General features: G+C 44.8%; 1 protein-coding gene across 2 annotated transcripts in view; it reads left to right on the forward strand.

Moving 5' to 3' along the window:
- The first annotated feature begins 11282 nt into the window (after positions 1-11282).
- LOC139548443 (capZ-interacting protein) overlaps positions 11283-22333 on the forward strand; it is a 73628-nt gene continuing 62577 nt past the window's right edge. Inside the window, exon 1 of one of the 2 annotated variants that reach the window (XM_071358153.1) lies at positions 11283-11643. In XM_071358153.1, the coding sequence (XP_071214254.1) occupies positions 11638-11643 (6 nt within the window). In that variant the 5' untranslated portion in view covers positions 11283-11637. The remainder of the gene's footprint in view (positions 11644-22333) is intronic. The other variant, XM_071358152.1, reaches the window with a different exon arrangement.

Raw genomic sequence — 22333 nt, forward strand, 5'->3', positions numbered from 1 at the left:
TGCCTGACCACAGGAAGTGTGCTTTAACAGCAGGAAGTGGTGTTGAGATGGAGACTCACAGACAGGCTGTTGGGGAGAGGAGACTGGGGCTGGGGTCTTTTATATTTGGGTCAAAAGCAGCTGTGTCTTTAAACCAGTCTGTAACTGGTTTATAGCCTCTCTCTCACCCTCACCTTCACACCTGACCAACAGAGGCCACGCCTCTATCCCACTAACCCCTCATAGCCCCCAATGTCCTCTCTGTCTGTCTGCTGTAGACCCCTCCCCCCTCATAATCTCATGAGTCTCTCTTTCTCCCTCTCTCACAGACGAATAAAGTCTCACTTCCCTCTATTTCTACTGAGAGACAGGGTTCTGGTGTTGAACTATAGTAAACCGCTATATGCAGTGCATTCAGAGAGTATTCAGACCCATTGACTTTTTTCATATTTTGTTACGTTACAGCCTTATTCTAAAATGGATTTAAAAAATAATCATCCTCAGGAATCTACACACAATACCCAATAATGACAAAGTGAAAACAGGTTTTTATACATTTTTGCAAATGTATAATAAAAAATAAAAAACAGAAATACCTTATTTACATTATTATTTAGACCATTTGCTACGAGACTCAAAATTGAAGGTGTATCCTGTTTCCATTGATCACCCTTGTTATGTTCTACAACTTGATTGGAGTCCACCTGTGGTAAATTCAATTGATTGGACATGATTTGGAAAGGCACACACCTGTCTATATAAGGTCCCACAGTTGACAGTGCATGTCAGAGCAAAAACCAAGCCATGAGGTCAAAGGAATTGTCCGTAGAGCTCCGAGACAGGATTGTGTCGAGGCACAGATGTGGGGAAGGGTACCAAAATATTTCTGCAGCATTGAAGGTCCCCAAGAACACAGTGGCCTCCATCATTCTTAAATGGAAGAAGATTGGAACCACCAAGACTCTTCCTAGAACTGGCCGCCCAGCCAAACTGAGCAGTCGGGGGAGAAGGGCCTTGGTCAGGGAGGTGACCAAGAACCTGATGGTCACTCTGACAGAGCTCCAGAGTTCCTCTGTGGAGATGGGAGAACATTCCAGAAGGACAAACATCTCTGCAGCACTCCACCAATCAGGCCTTTATGGTTGAGTGGCCAGACGGAAGCCACTCCTCAGTAAAAGGCACATGACAGCCCGCTTGGAGTTTGCCAAAAGGCACCTAAAGGACTAAACAAGAGAATGCCAAGCGTCACCTCTGGAGGAACCTGGCACCATTCCTACGGTGAAGCATGGTGGTGGCAGCATCACTACGGTGAAGCATGGTGGTGGCAGCATCACTACGGTGAAGCATGGTGGTGGCAGCATCACTACGGTGAAGCATGGTGGTGGCAGCATCCCTACGGTGAAGCATGGTGGTGGCACCATCCCTACGGTGAAGCATGGTGGTGGCACCATCCCTACGGTGAAGCATGGTGGTGGCACCATCCCTACGGTGAAGCATGGTGGTGGCAGCATCCCTACGGTGAAGCATGGTGGTGGCACCATCCCTACGGTGAAGCATGGTGGTGGCACCATCCCTACGGTGAAGCATGGTGTGGCATCTCTATATCTCTCTCTGTGGCATCTCTATATCTCTCTCTGTGTGTTATCTCTATCGCTCTCTCTCTCTGTGGCATCTCTCTCTCTCTGTGTGTTATCGCTCTCTCTCTCTCTGTGGCATCTCTATCTCTCTGTGTGGCATCTCTATCTCTCTCTCTGTGGCATCTCTATCTATCTCTCTCTGTGGCATCTCTGTCTCTCTCTGTGGCATCTCTATCTCTCTCTGTGGCATCTCTATCTCTCTCTCTGTGGCATCTATCTCTCTCTATGTGGCATCTCTATCTCTCTCTCTGTGGCATCTATCTCTCTCTCTGTGGCATCTCTCTCTCTCTCTGTGTGTTATCGCTCTCTCTCTCTGTGGTATCTCTATCTCTCTCTCTCTCTGTGGCATCTCTATCTCTCTCTCTGTGTGGCATCTATATCTCTCTCTCTCTGTGGCATCTCTCTATCTGTCTCTCTGTGGCATCTCTATCTCTCTCTGTGTGGCATCTATATCTCTCTCTCTGTGTGGCATCTTTATCTCTCTCTCTGTGGCATCTCACCCTCTACTCCCTCTATTCCTTCATCTCCAACAGGAAGTGAGCTTGCTCGGCTGTGACAAATACTTCTACAACAGAGGGGAAGAGAGCGATTTACTGTAGTTCAACACCAGAACCTTTTCTCAGCAGAACAGAGGGAAGTGAGACTTTTCCCCCCCAGCAACCATAGTGAGTGTTTGTGTGTGTGTGTGAGATCGAGAGACTCATAAAGCCAATCTTTAAGAACGGAGACAAATTATACCCTAACAATCACTGAGGAATTTGTGTGAACAGTAACTTGGGGAAGGTTTTCTGTAGTATTATAAATGTAAGACTTATTATCTTCCTTAATAAGCACAATGTCTTGAGTAAAAGCCAGATTGCATTTATACCAAAACATATTTACCCCCTACACACTCTGATAGATAAACATGTCCACCACAATATATGCTGGCTTTATTGACTTCCAAAAAGCATTTGATTATTTTTGACATACATGACTGTCCTACAAAGTTATTGAATGTGGTGTAGGGGGTAAAACATGACATAATTTAATCAATGTATACTGGCAATACGTGAAGCATCAAAAATAACATAATTATTTAACCAGGGGCGGGGCCTTCGCCAGGATTACAATCGCAGCAATCATCAATATTTACATCAATGAATTGGGCAATATTCTAGAAAAATCCTCAACCCCTGGTGTTAGTCTCCACAATTTAGAGGTTAAATGCTGTCAAACACAACAAATCAAATCAAATCAAATTTTATTTGTCACATACACATGGTTAGCAGATGTTAATGCGAGTGTAGCGAAATGCTTGTGCTTCTAGTTCCGACAATGCAGTAATAACCAACAAGTAATCTAACCTAACAATTCCACAACAACTACCTTACACACACAAGTGTAAAGGGATAAAGAATATGTACATAAAGATATATGAATGAGTGATGGTACAGAATGGCATAGGCAAGATGCAGTAGATGGTATAGAGTACAGTATATACATATGAGATGAGTACTGTAGGGTATGTAAACATAAAGTGGCATAGTTTAAAGTGGCTAGTGATACATGTATTACATAAAGATGGCAAGATGCAGTAGATGATATAGAGTACAGTATATACATATGAGATGAGTAATGTAGGGTATGTAAACATTATATTAAGTGGCATTGTTTAAAGTGGCTAGTGGTACATTTTTACATAATTTCCATCAATTCCCATTATTAAAGTGGCTGGAGTTGAGTCAGTATGTTGGCAGCGGCCGCTAAATGTTAGTGGTGGCTGTTTAACAGTCTGATGGCCTTGAGATAGAAGCTGTTTTTCAGTCTCTCAGTCCCTGCTTTGATGCACCTGTACTGACCTCGCCTTCTGGATGATAGCGGGGTGAACAGGCAGTGGCTTGGGTGGTTGTTGTCCTTGATGATCTTTATGGCCTACCTGTGACATCGGGTGGTGTAGGTGTCCTGGAGGGCAGGTAGTTTGCCCCCGGTGATGCGTTCTGCAGACCTCACTACCCTCTGGAGAGCCTTACGGTTGTGGGCGGAGCAGTTGCCGTACCAGGCGGTGATACAGCCCGACAGGATGCTCTCGATTGTGCATCTGTAGAAGTTTGTGAGTGCTTTTGGTGACAAGCCGAATTTCTTCAGCCTCCTGAGGTTGAAGAGGCGCTGCTGCGCCTTCTTCACAACGCTGTCTGTGTGGGTGGACCAATTCAGTTTGTCCGTGATGTGTACACCGAGGAACTTAAAACTTTCCACCTTCTCCACTACTGACCCGTCGATGTGGATAGGGGGGTGCTCCCTCTGCTGTTTGCTGGAGTCCACAATCATCTCCTTTGTTTTGTTGACGTTGAGTGTGAGGTTATTTTCCTGACACCACACTCCGAGGGCCCTCACCTCCTCCCTGTAGGCCGTCTCGTCGCTGTTGGTAATCAAGCCTACCACTGTAGTGTCATCCGCAAACTTGATGATTGAGTTGGAGGCGTGCATGGCCACGCAGTCGTGGGTGAACAGGGAGTACAGGAGAGGGCTCAGAACGCACCCTTGTGGGGCCCCAGTGTTGAGGATCAGCGGGGTGGAGATGTTGTTACCTACCCTCACCACCTGGGGGCGGCCCGTCAGGAAGTCCAGGACCCAGTTGCACAGGGCGGGGTCGAGACCCAGGGTCTCGAGCTTGATGACGAGTTTGGAGGGTACTATGGTGTTAAATGCTGAGCTGTAGTCGATGAACAGCATTCTCACATAGGTATTCCTCTTGTCCAGATGGGTTAGGGCAGTGTGCAGTGTGGTTGCGATTGCGTCGTCTGTGGACCTATTGGGTCGGTAAGCAAATTGGAGTGGGTCTAGGGTGTCCGGTAGGGTGGAGGTGATATGGTCCTTGACTAGTCTCTCAAAGCACTTCATGATGACGGAAGTGAGTGCTACGGGGCGGTAGTCGTTTAGCTCAGTTACCTTAGCTTTCTTGGGAACAGGAACAATGGTGGCCCTCTTGAAGCATGTGGGAACAGCAGACTGGGATAAGGATTGATTGAATATGTCCGTAAACACACCAGCCAGCTGGTCTGCGCATGCTCTGAGGACGCGGCTGGGAATGCCGTCTGGGCCTGCAGCCTTGCGAGGGTTAACACGTTTAAATGTTTTACTCACCTCGGCTGCAGTGAAGGAGAGCCCGCAGGTTTTGGTAGCGGGCCGTGTCAGTGGCACTGTATTGTCCTCAAAGCGAGCAAAAAAGTTATTTAGCCTGTCTGGGAGCAAGACATCCTGGTCCGCGACGGGGCTGGTTTTCTTTTTGTAATCCGTGATTGACTGTAGACCCTGCCACATACCTCTTGTGTCTGAGCTGTTGAATTGCGACTCTATTTTGTCTCTGTACTGGGACTTAGCTTGTTTGATTGCCTTGCGGAGAGAATAGCTACACTGTTTGTATTCGGTCATGTTTCCGGTCACCTTGCCCTGGTTAAAAGCAGTGGTTCGCGCTTTCAGTTTCACGCGAATGCTGCCGTCAATCCACGGTTTCTGGTTTGGGAATGTTTTAATCGTTGCTGTGGGTACGACATCGTCAATGCACTTCCTAATGAACTCGCTCACCGAATCAGCATATTCGTCAATGTTGTTGTTGGACGCAATGCGGAACATATCCCAATCCACGTGATCGAAGCAATCTTGAAGCGTGGAATCAGATTGGTCGGACCAGCGTTGAACAGACCTGAGCGCGGGAGCTTGTTGTTTTAGTTTCTGTTTGTAGGCTGGAATCAACAAAATGGAGTCGTGGTCAGCTTTTCCGAATGGAGGGCGGGGGAGGGCCTTATATGCGTCGCGGAAGTTAGTATAACAATGATCCAAGGTTTTACCAGCCCTGGTAGCACAATCGATATGCTGATAGAATTTAGGGAGTTTTGTTTCTAGATTAGCCTTGTTAAAATCCCCAGCTACGATGAATGCAGCCTCAGGGTGTGTGGTTTCCAGTTTACAAAGAGTCAGATAAAGTTCGTTCAGGGCCATCGATGTGTCTGCTTGGGGGGGAATATATACGGCTGTGATTATAATCGAAGAGAATTCCCTTGGTAGATAATGCGGTCGACATTTGATTGTGAGGAGTTCTAGATCAGGTGAACAGAATGACTTGAGTTCCTGTATGTTGTTATGATCACACCACGTCTCGTTAATCATAAGGCATACACCCCCGCCCCTCTTCTTACCAGAAAGATGTATGTTTCTGTCGGCACGATGCGTGAAGAAACCAGCTGGCTGCACCGACTCCGTTAGCGTCTCTTGAGTTAGCCATGTTTCCGTGAAGCAGAGAACGTTACAATCCCTGATGTCTCTCTGGAATGTTACCCGTGCTCGGATTTCATCAACCTTATTGTCAAGAGACTGGACATTGGCGAGTAGTATGCTAGGGAGTGGAGCGCGATGTGCCCGTCTCCGAAGCCTGACCAGGAGACCGCTACGTTTGCCCCTTTTACGGCGTCGCATAGGGTCGCCGGCTGGGATCAGATCCATTGTATTGGGTGGAAGGCAAAACACTGGATCCGTTTCGGGAAAGTCATATTCCTGGTAGGAACGATGGTGAGTTGACGTTAATCTTATATTCAGTAGTTCCTCCCGACTGTATGTAATGAAACCTAAGATTACCTGGGGTACCAATGTAAGGAATAACACATAAAAAAACAAAATACTGCATATTTTCCAAGGAACGCGAAGCGAGGCGGCCATCTTGGTCGGCGCCGGAAGTAACAGTAAGTAACAGCACATGACCTACAGCAGAGCCTGGACCTGCTAAAGCAGTAAACAGTAAACCCCAAAAAGACAAACATGATTTTCAGGGAATTAGACCAAAGTTCTCAATTGGTAGAAAAAATATGGAGTACTGCACACACTACAATTACTTAGGTTTAAAAATAAGTTTATCTGGACACCTAAATGAGGCAGTGAATGAACTGAGAGAGAAAGCACGCAGGGCATTCTACACCATTAAAAAACAAATTCATATTGAAATACCTATTAAAATGTGCCTAAAACGAATTGAATGTGTCATTGAACCAATTGCACTTTATGGCAGCGAGGTGTGGGGTCCACTTGCAAAATAAGTTTTCACCAAATGCGACAAACACCCCATTGAAACCCTGCATGCAGAGTTATGTAAGATTCTCCTACATGTCCAGAGGAAAACTACAAACAATGCATGCAGGGCAGAATTAGGCAAATATCCGCTAATAATAAAAACTAAAAAAGGGAAATTAAGTTTTGGAAACATCTAAAATACTAACCTCTCATATCATTACCAAGCCCTGCAATGCCAAGAGCTGAGCAAAGAAAAGAGTCCCCTCACCCAGCTGGTCCTGGGGCTGAGTTCACTAATCTGTTCTATTAACACACTGAAGCCTCAGGACCCTCATCCAGCTGGTCCTGGGGCTGAGTTCACTAACCTGTTCTACTAACACACTGAATCCTCAGTCCCCTCATCCAGCTGGTCCTGGGGCTGAGTTCACTAACCTGTTCTACTAACACACTGAAGTCTCAGTCCCCTCATCCAGCTGGTCCTGGGGCTGAGTTCACTAACCTGTTCTACTAACACACTGAAGCCTCAGTCCCCTCATCCAGCTGGTCCTGAGTTCACTAACCTGTTCTACTAACACACTGAAGCCTCAGTCCCCTCATCCAGCTGGTCCTGGGGCTGAGTTCACTAACCTGTTCTACTAACACACTGAAGCCTCATTCCCCTCATCCAGCTGGTCCTGGGGCTGAGTTCACTAACCTGTTCTACTAACACACTGAAGCCTCAGTCCCCTCATCCAGCTGGTCCTGGGGCTGAGTTCACTAACCTGTTCTACTAACACACTGAAGCCTCAGTCCCCTCATCCAGCTGGTCCTGGGGCTGAGTTCACTAACCTGTTCTACTAACACACTGAAGCCTCAGTCCCCTCATCCAGCTGGTCCTGGGGTTGAGTTCACTAACCTGTTCTACTAACACACTGAAGCCTCAGTCCCCTCATCCAGCTGGTCCTGGGGCTGAGTTCACTAACCTGTTCTACTAACACACTGAAGCCTCAGTCCCCTCATCCAGCTGGTCCTGAGTTCACTAACCTGTTCTACTAACACACTGAAGCCTCAGTCCCCTCATCCAGCTGGTCCTGGGGCTGAGTTCACTAACCTGTTCTACTAACACACTGAAGCCTCAGTCCCCTCATCCAGCTGGTCCTGGGGCTGAGTTCACTAACCTGTTCTACTAACACACTGAAGTCTCAGTCCCCTCATCCAGCTGGTCCTGGGGCTGAGTTCACTAACCTGTTCTACTAACACACTGAAGCCTCAGTCCCCTCATCCAGCTGGTCCTGGGGCTGAGTTCACTAACCTGTTCTACTAACACACTGAAGCCTCAGGACCAGAACATCCAATCAATCAGAATAAACTAAATTACAACACAGGCAAAACAAAACTACATTACTTTTTGGGAAACACAAGCACAAAGCAAAACTACATTACCTATTGGGAAACACAAGCACAAAGCAACACCACATTACCTATTGGGAAACACAAGCACAAAGCAAGACGCAGTGCTATCTGGCCGTAAATCGACAGTACTATTTGACCATGGTTACTGATCAAAACCTGAGAAGAACCTTGAATAAGTACAGCCTGAGTGAACACAGCCTTAGTGAACACAGCCTTAGTGAACACAGCCTTAGTGAACACAGCCTTAGTGAGCACAGCCTTAGTGAACACAGCCTTGAAAAGGGTAGACAGAAAAAGCTGGCTATCAACAGAAGAAAGGCTGTGGATCACTGCATTATGAATGGATTAGGGTTATCTGGCCCTGAGAGGAAAGGCTGTGGATCACTGCATTATGAATGGATTAGGGTTATCTGGCCCTGAGAGGAAAGGCTGTGGATCACTGCATTATGAATGGATTAGGGTTATCTGGCCCTGAGAGGAAAGGCTGTGGATCACTGCATTATGAATGGATTAGGGTTATCTGGCCCTGAGTGGAAAGGCTGTGGATCACTGCATTATGAATGGATTAGGGTTATCTGGCCCACAGGAAAGGCTGTGGATCACTGCATTATGAATGGATTAGGGTTATCTGGCCCACAGGAAAGGCTGTGGATCACTGCATTGTGAATGGATTAGGGTTATCTGGCCCTGAGAGGAAAGGCTGTGGATCAATGCATTATGAATGGTTTAGGGTTATCTGGCCCTGAGAGGAAAGGCTGTGGATCACTGCATTATGAATGGATTAGGGTTATCTGGCCCTGAGAGGAAAGGCTGTGGATCACTGCATTATGAATGGATTAGGGTTATCTGGCCCTGAGAGGAAAGGCTGTGGATCACTGCATTATGAATGGATTAGGGTTATCTGGCCCTGAGAGGAAAGGCTGTGGATCACTACATTGTGAATGGATTAGGGTTATCTGGCCCTGAGAGGAAAGGCTGTGGATCACTGCATTATGAATGGATTAGGGTTATCTGGCCCTGAGAGGAAAGGCTGTGGGTCACTGCATTATGAATGGATTAGGGTTATCTGGCCCTGAGAGGAAAGGCTGTGGATCACTGCATTATGAATTGATTAGGGTTATCTGGCCCTGAGAGGAAAGGCTGTGGATCACTGCATTATTAATGGATTAGGGTTATCTGTCCCTGAGAGGAAAGGCTGTGGATCACTGCATTATGAATGGATTAGGGTTATCTGGTCCTGAGAGGAAAGGCTGTGGATCACTGCATTATGAATGGATTAGGGTTATCTGGTCCTGAGAGGAAAGGCTGTGGATCACTGCATTATGAATGGATTAGGGTTATCTGGCCCTGAGAGGAAAGGCTGTGGATCACTGCATTATGAATTGATTAGGGTTATCTGGCCCTGAGAGGAAAGGCTGTGGATCACTGCATTATGAATGGATTAGGGTTATCTGGCCCTGAGAGGAAAGGCTGTGGATCACTGCATTATGAAAAAAACTGAGCTGCGCTTCCTCATAAAATGCACCAGACAATAATTAGAGATCATTACTTCCCCAAATTTGAAATGATAATTCTGTCTGCCAATCAGAGTAGAGGACAAGGAACATTACTTCCCCAAATTCGAAATGATATTTCAGTCTGCCAATCAGAGTAGAGGACAAGGAGAGCTGTAGGTTGGCAGCACGACAAGATGAAGGACGGATAGAGACAATAATGATATCTAGCATTATTGGCATCTAGTCCATTATTATATTTCCACCCCCCCTTTTAAAGCCATTATAATTTATTTAGTCCATTATTATATTTTCACCCCCCCCCCCCCCCTTTTAAAGCCATTATAATTTATCTAGTCCATTATTATATTTTCACCCTCCCCCCCCGAACAAGCCAAGATTTACATTACATTGTGTTTATGAGACAAGCTTCTACAGCTGAAATGATGATGATGATGTAGATGTAGATGTAGATGATGATGATGATGTGGTTGATGATGATGATGATGTAGATGATGATGTAGATGATGATGATGATGTGGTTGATGATGATGATGATGTAAATGATGATGATGGTGGTGATGTGGTTGATGTTGATGATGTGGTTGATGTTGATGATGATGATGTGGTTGATGATGATGTAGATGATGATGTAGATGATGATTATGTAAATGATGATGATGTGGTTGATGTTGATGATGTGGTTAATGATGATGATGATGATGGTGATGTTGATGATGATGTGGTTGATGTTGATGATGGTGATGATGTGGTTAATGATGATGATGATGATGATGTGGTTGATGATGATGATGTGGTTGATGATGATGATGTGGTTGATGATGATGATGATGATGATGTGGTTGATGATGATGATGTGGTTGATGATGATGATGTGGTTGATGATGATGATGTGGTTGATGATGATGATGTGGTTGATGTTGATGATGTGGTTAATGATGATGATGATGTGGTTGATGATGATGTGGTTGATGATGATGATGATGTGGTTAATGATGATGATGATGTGGTTAATGATGATGATGTGGTTGATGTTGATGATGTGGTTAATGATGATGATGATGTGGTTGATGATGATGTGGTTGATGATGATGATGTGGTTGATGATGATGATGATGTGGTTAATGATGATGATGATGTGGTTGATGATGATGATGATGTGGTTAATGATGATGATGATGATGTGGTTAATGATGATGATGATGTGGATGATGATGATGATGTGGTTAATGATGATGATGATGATGATGTTGATACTTACTACTTTTGAGCTACTTTGGAACTACTTAGCATGTTAGCTAACCCTTCCCCAAACCCTAACTTTAACCCTTTAACCTAACTCCAAAACGTAACCCTATCCCCTAGCAACCTAGCTAGAATTTGTAACATATCACACGTTTTGACAATTCGTAACATATTGTACGTTTTGAGAATCCGGGCATAGAATACGAATTGTAATTCGTAACATATCATACATAATGGACAATGGACATCCACAAATTAATACATACTGTAACGACCCTGGGTTTATAAGAAACGTAACATATCATACTAAATGGAATGTCCCGATTTGAATAAGTAAAGAATAATACGAAATGCAATGATACCAGGTTGAAGCTCAGTTATACTATTTCTTCAAAAACAAAATAGTGTCTTGCGAAATATATCGACTTGTTTGCACAATGACATCTGCCAAGTACATACTTAAATCATCAGCCTTAATATATCGTTCAACTGTTGTGCGAGAAGAGTGGCATCAATGCAACTGCGCACAGAACGGAAGCCCTCCGCCCTCCCTGTCTCTCCTTCGATCAGACTAGTTTCGTACACTGCTTGTGAAGATATGACAGTGTAGTTATCTCTAAATATAAACACAGACCTCCGCCTTTTCAAGGAGTATTGCTCACATCTCTCATTCCCTCTCTGCGTGACTAGTGCGAGGAGAGTTCTTCAGGGGAGGAGTGGTGAGTTCAGCCTCTGAACTGACTTCGCTCAAACAAACGCAGCAGCGCGGTCATCCGACGAGACAGAGAAGAGGACAGGAAAAGGTGCATATCGCGAATTCCTCAAGGATGGAGGTAAGCAACAGTTAACACGTTTAGATTGAAGTGTTTGGACAGTAGGATTTCGTTGTAGATAAAAAAATATATATATATTCACGGAACTCAACTCTGCTGAAGTTGGTTTTAACAACTTGTGGAACTAGACTCTGTCGCCTTGGAAATGTGGAGTTGTTGGCTACAATTCTCTGCGGTGCGATGTTATTTCACAAACTATTTGCTTTGTATTTAATAAAAAATCTATTTTTCATTGGGGTTTAAAATGTACTTTCTAATATTGGCTAGTTAAGCCACCCTGTACTTTTTTTCTGTGAAGAATCTCTGATTCACATTTTATCAGTGGTGGAAAAAGTCCCCAGTTGTCATAGGCTACTTCAGTAAAAAGTAAATGTTATTGCTAAAATCATTTTAAAATCCTTATATTTAGCAAACCAAAACAGCACAATTTTCTTGTTTTTCCCTTGTATTTACTGGGGGACACGCCAACACTCAGACATTACAAACGAAACGTGTGTGTTTAGTGAGTACGCCAGATCAGAGGCAGTAGGGATGACCAGGGATGTTTCTGTGTGTGAATTTGACCATCTTCCTGTCCTGCTAAGCATTCAAAAAGGAACGAGTACATTCGGGTGTCAGGGAAAATGTACAGAGTAAAAAGTATATTATTTTCTTTAGGAATATAGTGAAATTAAAGTAAAAGTTGTCCAAAATATAAATAGTAAAGTACAGTTACCTCCCAAAAGCTACTTAAGTAGTACTTTAAAGTATTTTTTTTTACTTAAGTACTTTACACCATTGCAATTGTATAACCAATTTACTAAACATAGCACATCCAGTCAAGTGACCTTGGTCACAGCCTACTGGGTGGGCACAGACGTCAATCCAACGTCTATTTCATTGAAATGACATGGAAACAGTGCTGATTCAAGCAGTGTGTTTGCCAGTGGGAGGGTTACGTACAGAAAACATCCACACAGTCAATCATTGTTGTCAGCATCGACGACCCACACTCGGATAACTGGAGAGACACTCACATGATACTCAGGGGTACATTCCAAATAGTCACCCTATTCCCTACGTAGTGCACTACTTCTCCCACCTGGACAAGAGGAATACCTATAGTTGAAGTCGTAATGACTCCAAACTAAGTGTATGTAAACTTCCGACTTCAACTGTTGGTTTTCCCTCTTGTCTAGGTTGAAGAGTAGTGCACTACTTCTCCGACCTGGACAAGAGGAATACCTATAGTTGAAGTCGTAATGACTCCAAACTAAGTGTATGTAAACTTACGACTTCAACTGTTGGTTTTCCCTCTTGTCCAGGTGGAAGAGTAGTGCACTACGTAGGGAATAGGGTGACCATTTGGAATGTACCCCTGAGTATCATGTGTCTCTCCAGAATACCTAATGTAAGAATGCTGTTCATTGACTACAGCTCAGCCTTCAACACCGTAGTACCCTCCAAGCTCATCATTAAGCTCGGGGCCCTGGGTCTGAATCCCACCCTGTGCAAACTGGGTCCTGGACTTCCCGACGGGCCGCCACCAGGTTGGTGAAGGTAGGAACCAACACCTCCACTTTGCTGATCCTCAACACAGGGGCCCCACAAGGGTGCGCGCTAAGCCCCCTCCTGTACTCCCTGTTCACCCATGACTGCGTGGCCACGCACGCCTCCAACTCAATCATCAAGTTTGCAGACGACACAGCCACATTTGGCCTGATTACCAACAACGACGAGACAGCCTACAGGGAGGTGCCAGGAAAATAACCTCTCCCTCAATGTCAACAAAATGAAGGAGCTGGTCGTGGACTACAGGAGACAGCAGAGGGAGAACGCCCCTATCCACATCGACGGAACCGCAGTGGAGAAGGTGGAAAGTTTTAAGTTCCTCGGCGTACACATCACTGACGATCTGAAATGGTCCACCCACACAGACAGCTTGGTGAAGAAGGCCTCTTCAGATCGCCTCTTCAACCTCAGGAGGCTTGTCACCTAAAACCCTCACAAACTTTTACAGATGCACAATTGAGAGCATCCTTTCGGGCTGTATCACCGCCTGGTACGGCAACTGCACCGCCCGCTGCCTTACCAGGCTATTGCACTTTTAGAGCTAGGAAACACAAGCATTTCGCTACACCCACAATAACATCTACTAAATATGTGCATGTGACCACTAAAATTTGATGTGATTTACTGAGTCATGTGGGCCCTGGTCAAAAGTAGTTCACCGTGTACGGAATAGGGTGCTGTTTGGGACACAACTTCAGCAGCCTTATACATCCCATGAAGAGAACAGAGAGGGGGATCCAACAAGTTGTTTACTATTTTGTAAGTAAAATCCATGAAGTCAGCTGAGTTCTCTAAAATCAATTAGCTGTTTCTCTTCTCTGTCTCCTTCTCTCTCCTGGACTTGCCGTCTCGACCTCTGAATGCTCTGACTATGAAAAGCCAATTGACATTTACTCCTGAGGTACTGACCTGTTGCACCCTTTACAACCACTTGTGGTTCTTTTTTGACCCTGCTGGTCATCTATGAACGTCTTGATTAACGATCTGGCCTTAATGGCCAGGTACTCTTAAAATCTCCACCCGATTGATCAAATTAAAATGTTTTGTAACACCAAAACTAGCTGCCCACCAAACGTGAAGGAGATGAAAACTTAACTTTGCTGGAGTATGTAAACACGTCATCCTGGGATGTTTTGAAACATGACATGGTGTGTCGTAACACCTTGACAGGGACTGGGAGACCTACCTTAAAAGGTTCAAAACACTATGATGGGGTTTCACCTCCTGTCCAGTGAAGAGTTAGATACCTTCTCGTTTGGTGACGTTCTCTCTCTCTCTCTCTGTAGCTTCTAAACACTATGATGGTGTTTCACCCTCCTGTCTAGTGAAGAATTAGATCGCTCCTTCTGGAATATTCTAATGGTTAACATCTGATCATTTGCCAGTTTAACCATTTTTGGCAGCCATTGTTGTGCACAGTGCTCCAAACCACCAGCAGTGACTAGAGGTTTTACCAATGATGTACGTACCTGTATATAAACCCTGGATTGTTGATGCTGTGTATTGGCCATTGACAGGCTTTGAAGCCACTAGTCGGCCATATTGGTACTCCCTGGGAGGAACAGTCCTCCATGGGAATGGATGGAATTCTATTTCAATGAAATGTTTCAAGGCCAAAATGACATGTATTTAAGTATTTCTTTGTTGTAGTGGGGACAGTAACATTAGTACTCTCCCCCCCCCTCCCCCCAAAAATATATTAAGGACATTTAAAAAATATATTTTTACATTTTAAATGTTAATGTTTAGCTCACATAATTTTAAAGTATGCATTAAAGTGTCTGTAATAAAATAAACGTGGCAAAATGAATGTAGACATTAACAAATGCATTTCTATAGCTTTATAATATATTTTTTACAATGGAAGAGGAGTGCCAAGATGGCTGCCCTGTGGCTTCAATACAGCACCTCCTGTCAGTCATCCAGGGGTTTATACACATTATTGGGTTTTACAGCAAGCATTGCAGGATACTATGGAAGTCCAGAGAGGACATATGTTCCCTATTTCCCTGTTTATCTCGCCATCACTACATAACAAAAGTTGTTTTGTCGCGATCACGAGATAATCAAAAGTACCACACATCATCCATTGATCTGTTCGGATGCACGATAACCACAGGATAACCAAACATAGAGAACTGAGGGATTGAACTCATTGGAAGTCTAGTTTTAATCTCCTTGCCCTTTCTATCTTGACGTGTCTCTGTTTTCAGAGTATTGTGGGTAATTCAACATTTTAAGACTTAATGATTATTTTTTTTACACAATGTTGTATGCATGTTTGGGGGGGGGGGGGAAGTATAATCTTTATTGGTTTTAAAAGCAGCTTGTTGTGCCATGAGGTGCAATGGATCAGGATGAATGGTTATCCAATCACCTGATCTCAGGTTAGGTAGACTACTTGTCATGGTTTCATTACACAATCATGGTGTTTTGAGACTTTCTATTTTTAAAAGGCTAGTTTCCGGGCCTTTCCAGGGAGTTTTTCCCTCTCCACTGTGCTTCTGCATCTGCTTTGCTTGCTGTTTGGGGGTTTTAGGCTGGGTGTCTGTAAAGCTCTTGGTGGGTTTTAGGCTGGGTGTCTGTAAAGCTCTTTGGGGGTTTTTAGGCTGGGTGTCTGTAAAGCTCTTTGGGGGTTTTTAGGCTGGGTGTCTGTAAAGCTCTTGGTGGGTTTTAGGCTGGGTGTCTGTAAAGCTCTTTGGGGGTTTTTAGGCTGGGTGTCTGTAAAGCTCTTTGGGGGTTTTAGGCTGGGTGTCTGTAAAGCTCTTTGGGGGTTTTTAGGCTGGGTGTCTGTAAAGCTCTTTGTGGGTTTTAGGCTGGGGTGTCTGTAAAGCACTTTGACAACTGCTGATGTAAAAGGGGCTTTATAAAATAAATGGTATTGATTACAGACAACGTATGGAGTCTACGGTAGATGGGCTTGTCGTGTCTTTGGCATCATTAAAACTGAAGACTTATCTTTATCAAAATTCATAATTTTCCTGATATTGATATTTTAATATCTGATCAATTAGTCTTCTGATTAATGAATTATTCTTTACCTCACGTTAGTCTCATTCCAAACGTCGTAAATTGTTGGTTATCTGTACGAACCCAGTCTTCACTGAGTCATCCATACATCAATTGTCTTAAAATCATTTATTTACTAAGTAATTCACAGAACACAGATTAGAACGGTGCTTTTCATGCTTTTCATGGGCGGTCCTCTGACTCAGTTAAACTCCTAAGGGAATTGGAGTTTCCCTCATTAAACAGTCTAAAGTCACATTACATAATTTCACAAATAGTTCCATCTTTACTTCTCTGACCACAGCAGCCTGGGTGTAGGAGACAGAGAGAGGGGGATGGTGCAGAGGTAGGGGGGTGGTGCTCGCTGTGTCCAAAGAGGGCAACGTCATGACAGGCTACAGACCACCTATGGATTCTATAGTAAATCTATACACTGAGTGAACAAAACATTAGGAACACCTTCCTAATATTGAGTTGCACCCCCCTTTACCCCTCAGAACAACCTCAATTAGTCGGGGAATGGAGTCTACAAGGTGTCAAAAGTGTTCCATAGGAATGCTGGCCTATGTTGACTCCAATGCTTCCCACAGGGATGCTGGTTCATGTTGACTCCAATGCTTCCCACAGGGATGGTGGCCCATGTTGACTCCAATGCTTCCCACAGGGATGCTGGTTCATGTTGACTCCAATGCTTCCCACATGGATGCTGGCGCATGTTGACTCCAGTGCTTCCCACAGGGATGCTGGCCCATGTTGACTCCAGTGCTTCCCACAGGGATGCTGGCCCATGTTGACTCCAGTGCTTCCCACAGGGATGCTGGCCCATGTTGACTCCAGTGCTTCCCACAGGGATGCTGGCCCATGTTGACTCCAGTGCTTCCCACAGGGATGCTGGCCCATGTTGACTCCAGTGCTTCCCACAGGGATGCTGGCCCATGTTGACTCCAGTGCTTCCCACAGGGATGCTGGCCCATGTTGACTCCACTGCTTCCCACAGGGATGCTGGCCCATGTTGACTCCAGTGCTTCCCACAGGGATGCTGGCCCATGTTGACTCCAGTGCTTCCCACAGGGATGCTGGCCCATGTTGACTCCAGTGCTTCCCACAGGGATGCTGGCCCATGTTGACTCCAGTGCTTCCCACAGGGATGCTGGCCCATGTTGACTCCAATGCTTCCCACAGGGATGCTGGCCCATGTTGACTCCAATGCTTCCCACAGGGAGGCTGGCCCATGCTGACTCCAGTGCTTCCCACAGGGATGCTGGCCCATGTTGACTCCAATGCTTCCCACAGGGATGCTGGCCCATGTTGACTCCAGTGCTTCCCACAGGGAGGCTGGCCCATGTTGACTCCAGTGCTTCCCACAGGGATGCTGGCCCATGTTGACTCCAATGCTTCCCACAGGGATGCTGGCCCATGTTGACTCCAGTGCTTCCCACGGGGATGCTGGCCCATGTTGACTCCAGTGCTTCCCACAGGGATGCTGGCCCATGTTGACTCCAATGCTTCCCACAGGGATGGTGGCCCATGTTGACTCCAATGCTTCCCACATGGATGCTGGCCCATGTTGACTCCAGTGCTTCCCACAGGGATGCTGGCCCATGTTGACTCCAATGCTTCCCACAGGGATGCTGGCCCATGTTGACTCCAGTGCTTCCCACAGTTGTGTCAAGTTGGCTGGATGTCCTTTGGTTGGTGGACTTTTCTGGATACAGCAGCGTTGCAGTTCTTGACACACTCTACCAGAAACAAGTTTTAAAAGGTATTATGAATAAATATATACAGTAATGTTGATGTATAGACCATTGAAGACAGTGATGCCGAAACGTTGGTGTTTTGCCCAATAAATTACTGGGAGTTTATATATAGAGTGTGTGACTCTCTTTATTTATTATTATAGTTTATAGTTTATTAGTCAGCATCTCTGGGTGTGCGACTGCTCATGCTTTTTATTGAAGTAACGACCCCTGCCATCTACAGTTGAAGTCGGAGGTTTACATACACTTAGGTTAAGAGTCATTAAAACTCGTTTTTCAACCACTCCACAAATTTCTTGTTAACAAACTATAGTTTTGGCAAGTCGGTTAGGACATCTACTTTGTGCATGACACAAGTCATTTTTCCAACAATTGTTTACAGACAGATTATTTCACCTATAATTCACTGTATCACAATTCCAGTGGGTCAGAAGTTTACATACACTAAGTTGACTGTGCCTTTAAACAGCTTGGAAAATTCCAGAAAATTATAGCATGGCTTTAAAAGCTTCCGATAGGCTAATTTGAGTCAATTGGAGGTGTACCTGTGGATGTATTTCAAGGCCTACCTTCAAACTCAGTGCCTCTTTGCTTGACATCATGGGAACATCTAAAGAAATCAGCCAAGACCTCAGAAAAAATATTGTAGACCTCCACAAGTCTGGTTCATCCTTGGGAGCAATTTCCAAATGCCTGAAGGTACCACGTTCATCTGTACAAACAATAGTACGCAAGTATAAACACCATGGGACCACGCAGCCGTCATACCGCTCAGGAAGGAGACGCGTTCTGTCTCCTAGAGAAGAACGTACTTTGGTGCGAAAAGTGCAAATCAATCCCAGAACAACAGCAAAGGACCTTGTGAAGATGCTGGAGGAAACAGGTACAAAAGTATCTATATCCACAGTAAAACGAGTCCTATATCGACATAACCTGAAAGGCCGCTCAGCAAGGAAGAAGCCACTGCTCCAAAACCGCCATTAAAAAGTTGTGGCAAAATGGCTCAAGGACAACAAAGTCAAGGTATTGGAGTGGCCATCACAAAGCCCTGACCTCAATCCTATAGAACATTTGTGGGCAGAACTGAAAAGGCGTGTGCGAGCAAGGAGGCCTACAAACCTGACTCAGTTACACTAGCTCTGTCAGGAGGAATGGGCCAAAATTCACCCATCTTATTGTGGGAAGCTTGTGGAAGGCTACCCGAAACGTTTGACCCAAGTTAAACCATTTAAAGGCAATGCTACCAAATACCAATTGAGTGTATGTAAACTTCTGACCCACTAGGAATGTGATGAAAGAAATAAAAGCTGAAATAAATCATTCTCTCTACTATTATTCTGACATTTCACATTCTTAAAATAAAGTGGTGATCCTAACTGACCTAAGACAGGGAATTTTTACTTGGATTAAATGTCAGGAAGTGTGAAAAACTGAGTTTAAATGTATTTGGCTAAGGTGTATGTAAACTTCCGACTTCAACTGTACATAATATCAACACTAATATTTAGTGTTGGAGAAAATGTATTTTAAGAAACATTGTCTTGTAATTCTGTTCCCAAACCTCCCCCATATCTTGAAGATATTTTCTGGTTTCTCTCGTGAGGAGATAATATAATGTATAATATAAAGGATAATGAAATCTATAACGGAATTACCGGCAATTGAATTGGTTACGATGGGAAATCATAGTAGCACAAACGACAGTTGGGCCATCTGCTTCTGCCCTTCCAGCTCACATGTTTCTCTTTTTGTCATCTGGTGGTCAAAACAAGACTGTGAAAACAGTCTAGACAACTCCCCCCCCCCCCTCTCTCTTCTCTCTCCCCAGTTAATGTCACCTTTCCTGGCTTTTACTGACACCTACCATGACACCTACTCTTTTTCCATGTTCTGTAACAAGCATCCTCACCCACTGAGCACCAACAGACACCAGATGTCCACGGACGTTGAAAAGTAGTTGAAATTTGATTAGTCCACCCTGACCGGACCAAATCTAAACCAGTCATACATGTCTAAGTTTCACAAGTTTGAACAACACAGTACAACACAGTACAACACAGTACAACACATTACAACACAGTAGAGAACAGACCAGTAGAGAACAGACCAGTAGAGAACAGACCAGTAGAGAACAGACCAGTAGAGAACAGACCAGTAGAGAACAGACCAGTAGACAACAGGAGAGTAGACAACAGGAGAGTAGACAACAGGAGAGTAGACAACAGGAGAGTAGACAACAGGAGAGTAGACAACAGGAGAGTAGACAACAGGAGAGTAGACAACAGGAGAGTAGACAACAGGAGAGTAGACAACAGGAGAGTAGACAACAGGAGAGTAGAGAACAGACCAGTAGAGAACAGGAGAGTAGAGAACGGGAGAGTAGAGAACGGGAGAGTAGAGAACAGGAGAGTAGAGAACAGGAGAGTAGAGAACAGGAGAGTAGAGAACAGGAGAGTAGAGAACAGGAGAGTAGAGAACAGGAGAGTAGAGAACAGGAGAGTAGAGAGCTGGAGAGTAGAGAGCTGGAGAGTAGAGAGCTGGAGAGTAGAGAGCTGGAGAGTAGAGAGCTGGAGAGTAGAGAGCTGGAGAGTAGAGAGCTGGAGAGTAGAGAGCTGGAGAGTAGAGAGCTGGAGAGTAGAGAACAGACGAGTAGAGAACTGGAGAGAACAGGAGAGTAGAGAACAGGAGAGTAGAGAACTGGAGAGTAGAGAGCTGGAGAATAGAGAGCTGGAGAATAGAGAGCTGGAGAATAGAGAGCTGGAGAGTAGAGAGCTGGAGAGTAGAGAACAGACGAGTAGAGAACAGACGAGTAGAGAACAGACGAGTAGAGAACAGACGAGTAGAGAACAGACGAGTAGAGAACAGAGAACAGACGAGTAGAGAACAGACGAGTAGAGAACAGACGAGTAGAGAACAGACGAGTAGAGAACAGACGAGTAGAGAACAGACGAGTAGAGAACAGACGAGTAGAGAACAGGAGAGTAGAGAACAGGAGAGTAGAGAACTGGAGAGTAGAGAACTGGAGAGAACAGGAGAGTAGAGAACAGGAGAGTAGAGAACAGGAGAGTAGAGAACAGGAGAGTAGAGAACAGGAGAGTAGAGAACGGGAACATTTAATCCACTATGTAGGGGAAAGAGGGAACATTTAATCCACTATGTAGGGGAAAGAGGGAACATTTAATCCACTATGTAGGGGAAAGAGGGAACATTTAATCCACTATGTAGGGGAAAGAGGGAACATTTAATCCACTATGTAGGGGAAAGAGGGAACATTTAATCCACTATGTAGGGGAAAGAGGGAACATTTAATCCACTATGTAGGGGAAAGAGGGAACATTTAATCCACTATGTAGAGGAAAGAGGGAACATTTAATCCACTATGTAGGGGAAAGAGGGAACATTTAATCCACTATGTGGAGGAAAGAGGGAACATTTGTTTTATTGGATTATAATTTCTTTCTATGAACTTTAACTCAGTAAAATCTTTGAAATTGTTGCATGTTGCGTTTTATATTTTTGTTCAGTGTATGAGAGAGAGACTTCACTTTAATCTTTAATCCACCTGGTTTAAACTACAGAGGGGAGAGAGGAAACGTTTGTGTTACCATTAGATGTAATTATTAGAGAGAGAGAGAGAGAGAGAGAGAGAGAGAGAGAGAGAGAGAGAGAGAGAGAGAGAGAGAGAGAGAGAGAGAGAGAGAGAGAGAGAGAGAGAGAGAGAGAGAGAGAGAGAGAGAGAGAGAGAGAGAGAGAGAGAGAGAGAGAGAGAGAGAGAGAGAGACACACACAGAGAGACACACAGAGAGAGGAAACTGAGGAAAACATTGACTTGGTACAGACTCAGTGAGCACAGTCTGGCTATAGAGACTGGTCGTCACAGACAAACCTGGCTGCCCAGAGAGGACAGGCTGTGCTCATTCTGCTCCAGGGGAGAGGTAGAGACAGAGCTGCATTTCCTATTACACGTTATAGTCTGGTTCAGACCTGATACGACACGTTATAGTCTGGTTCAGACCTGATACGACACGTTATAGTCTGGTTCAGACCTGATACGACACGTTATAGTCTGGTTCAGACCTGATACGACACGTTATAGCTTGGTTCAGACCTGACAGGACGTTCTATAGCCTGGTTCAGACCTGATACGACACGTTATAGTCTGGTTCAGACCTGATACGACACGTTATAGTCTGGTTCAGACCTGATACGACACGTTATAGCTTGGTTCAGACCTAACAGGACGTTCTATAGCCTGGTTCAGACCTGATACGACACGTTATAGTCTGGTTCAGACCTGATACGACACGTTATAGCCTGGTTCAGACCTGACAGGAAACACTATAGCCTGGTTCTGACCTGACAGGAAACACTAT

This window comes from Salvelinus alpinus, chromosome 21 (assembly GCF_045679555.1).
Source record: "Salvelinus alpinus chromosome 21, SLU_Salpinus.1, whole genome shotgun sequence".
NCBI classification, from domain to species: domain Eukaryota; kingdom Metazoa; phylum Chordata; class Actinopteri; order Salmoniformes; family Salmonidae; genus Salvelinus; species Salvelinus alpinus.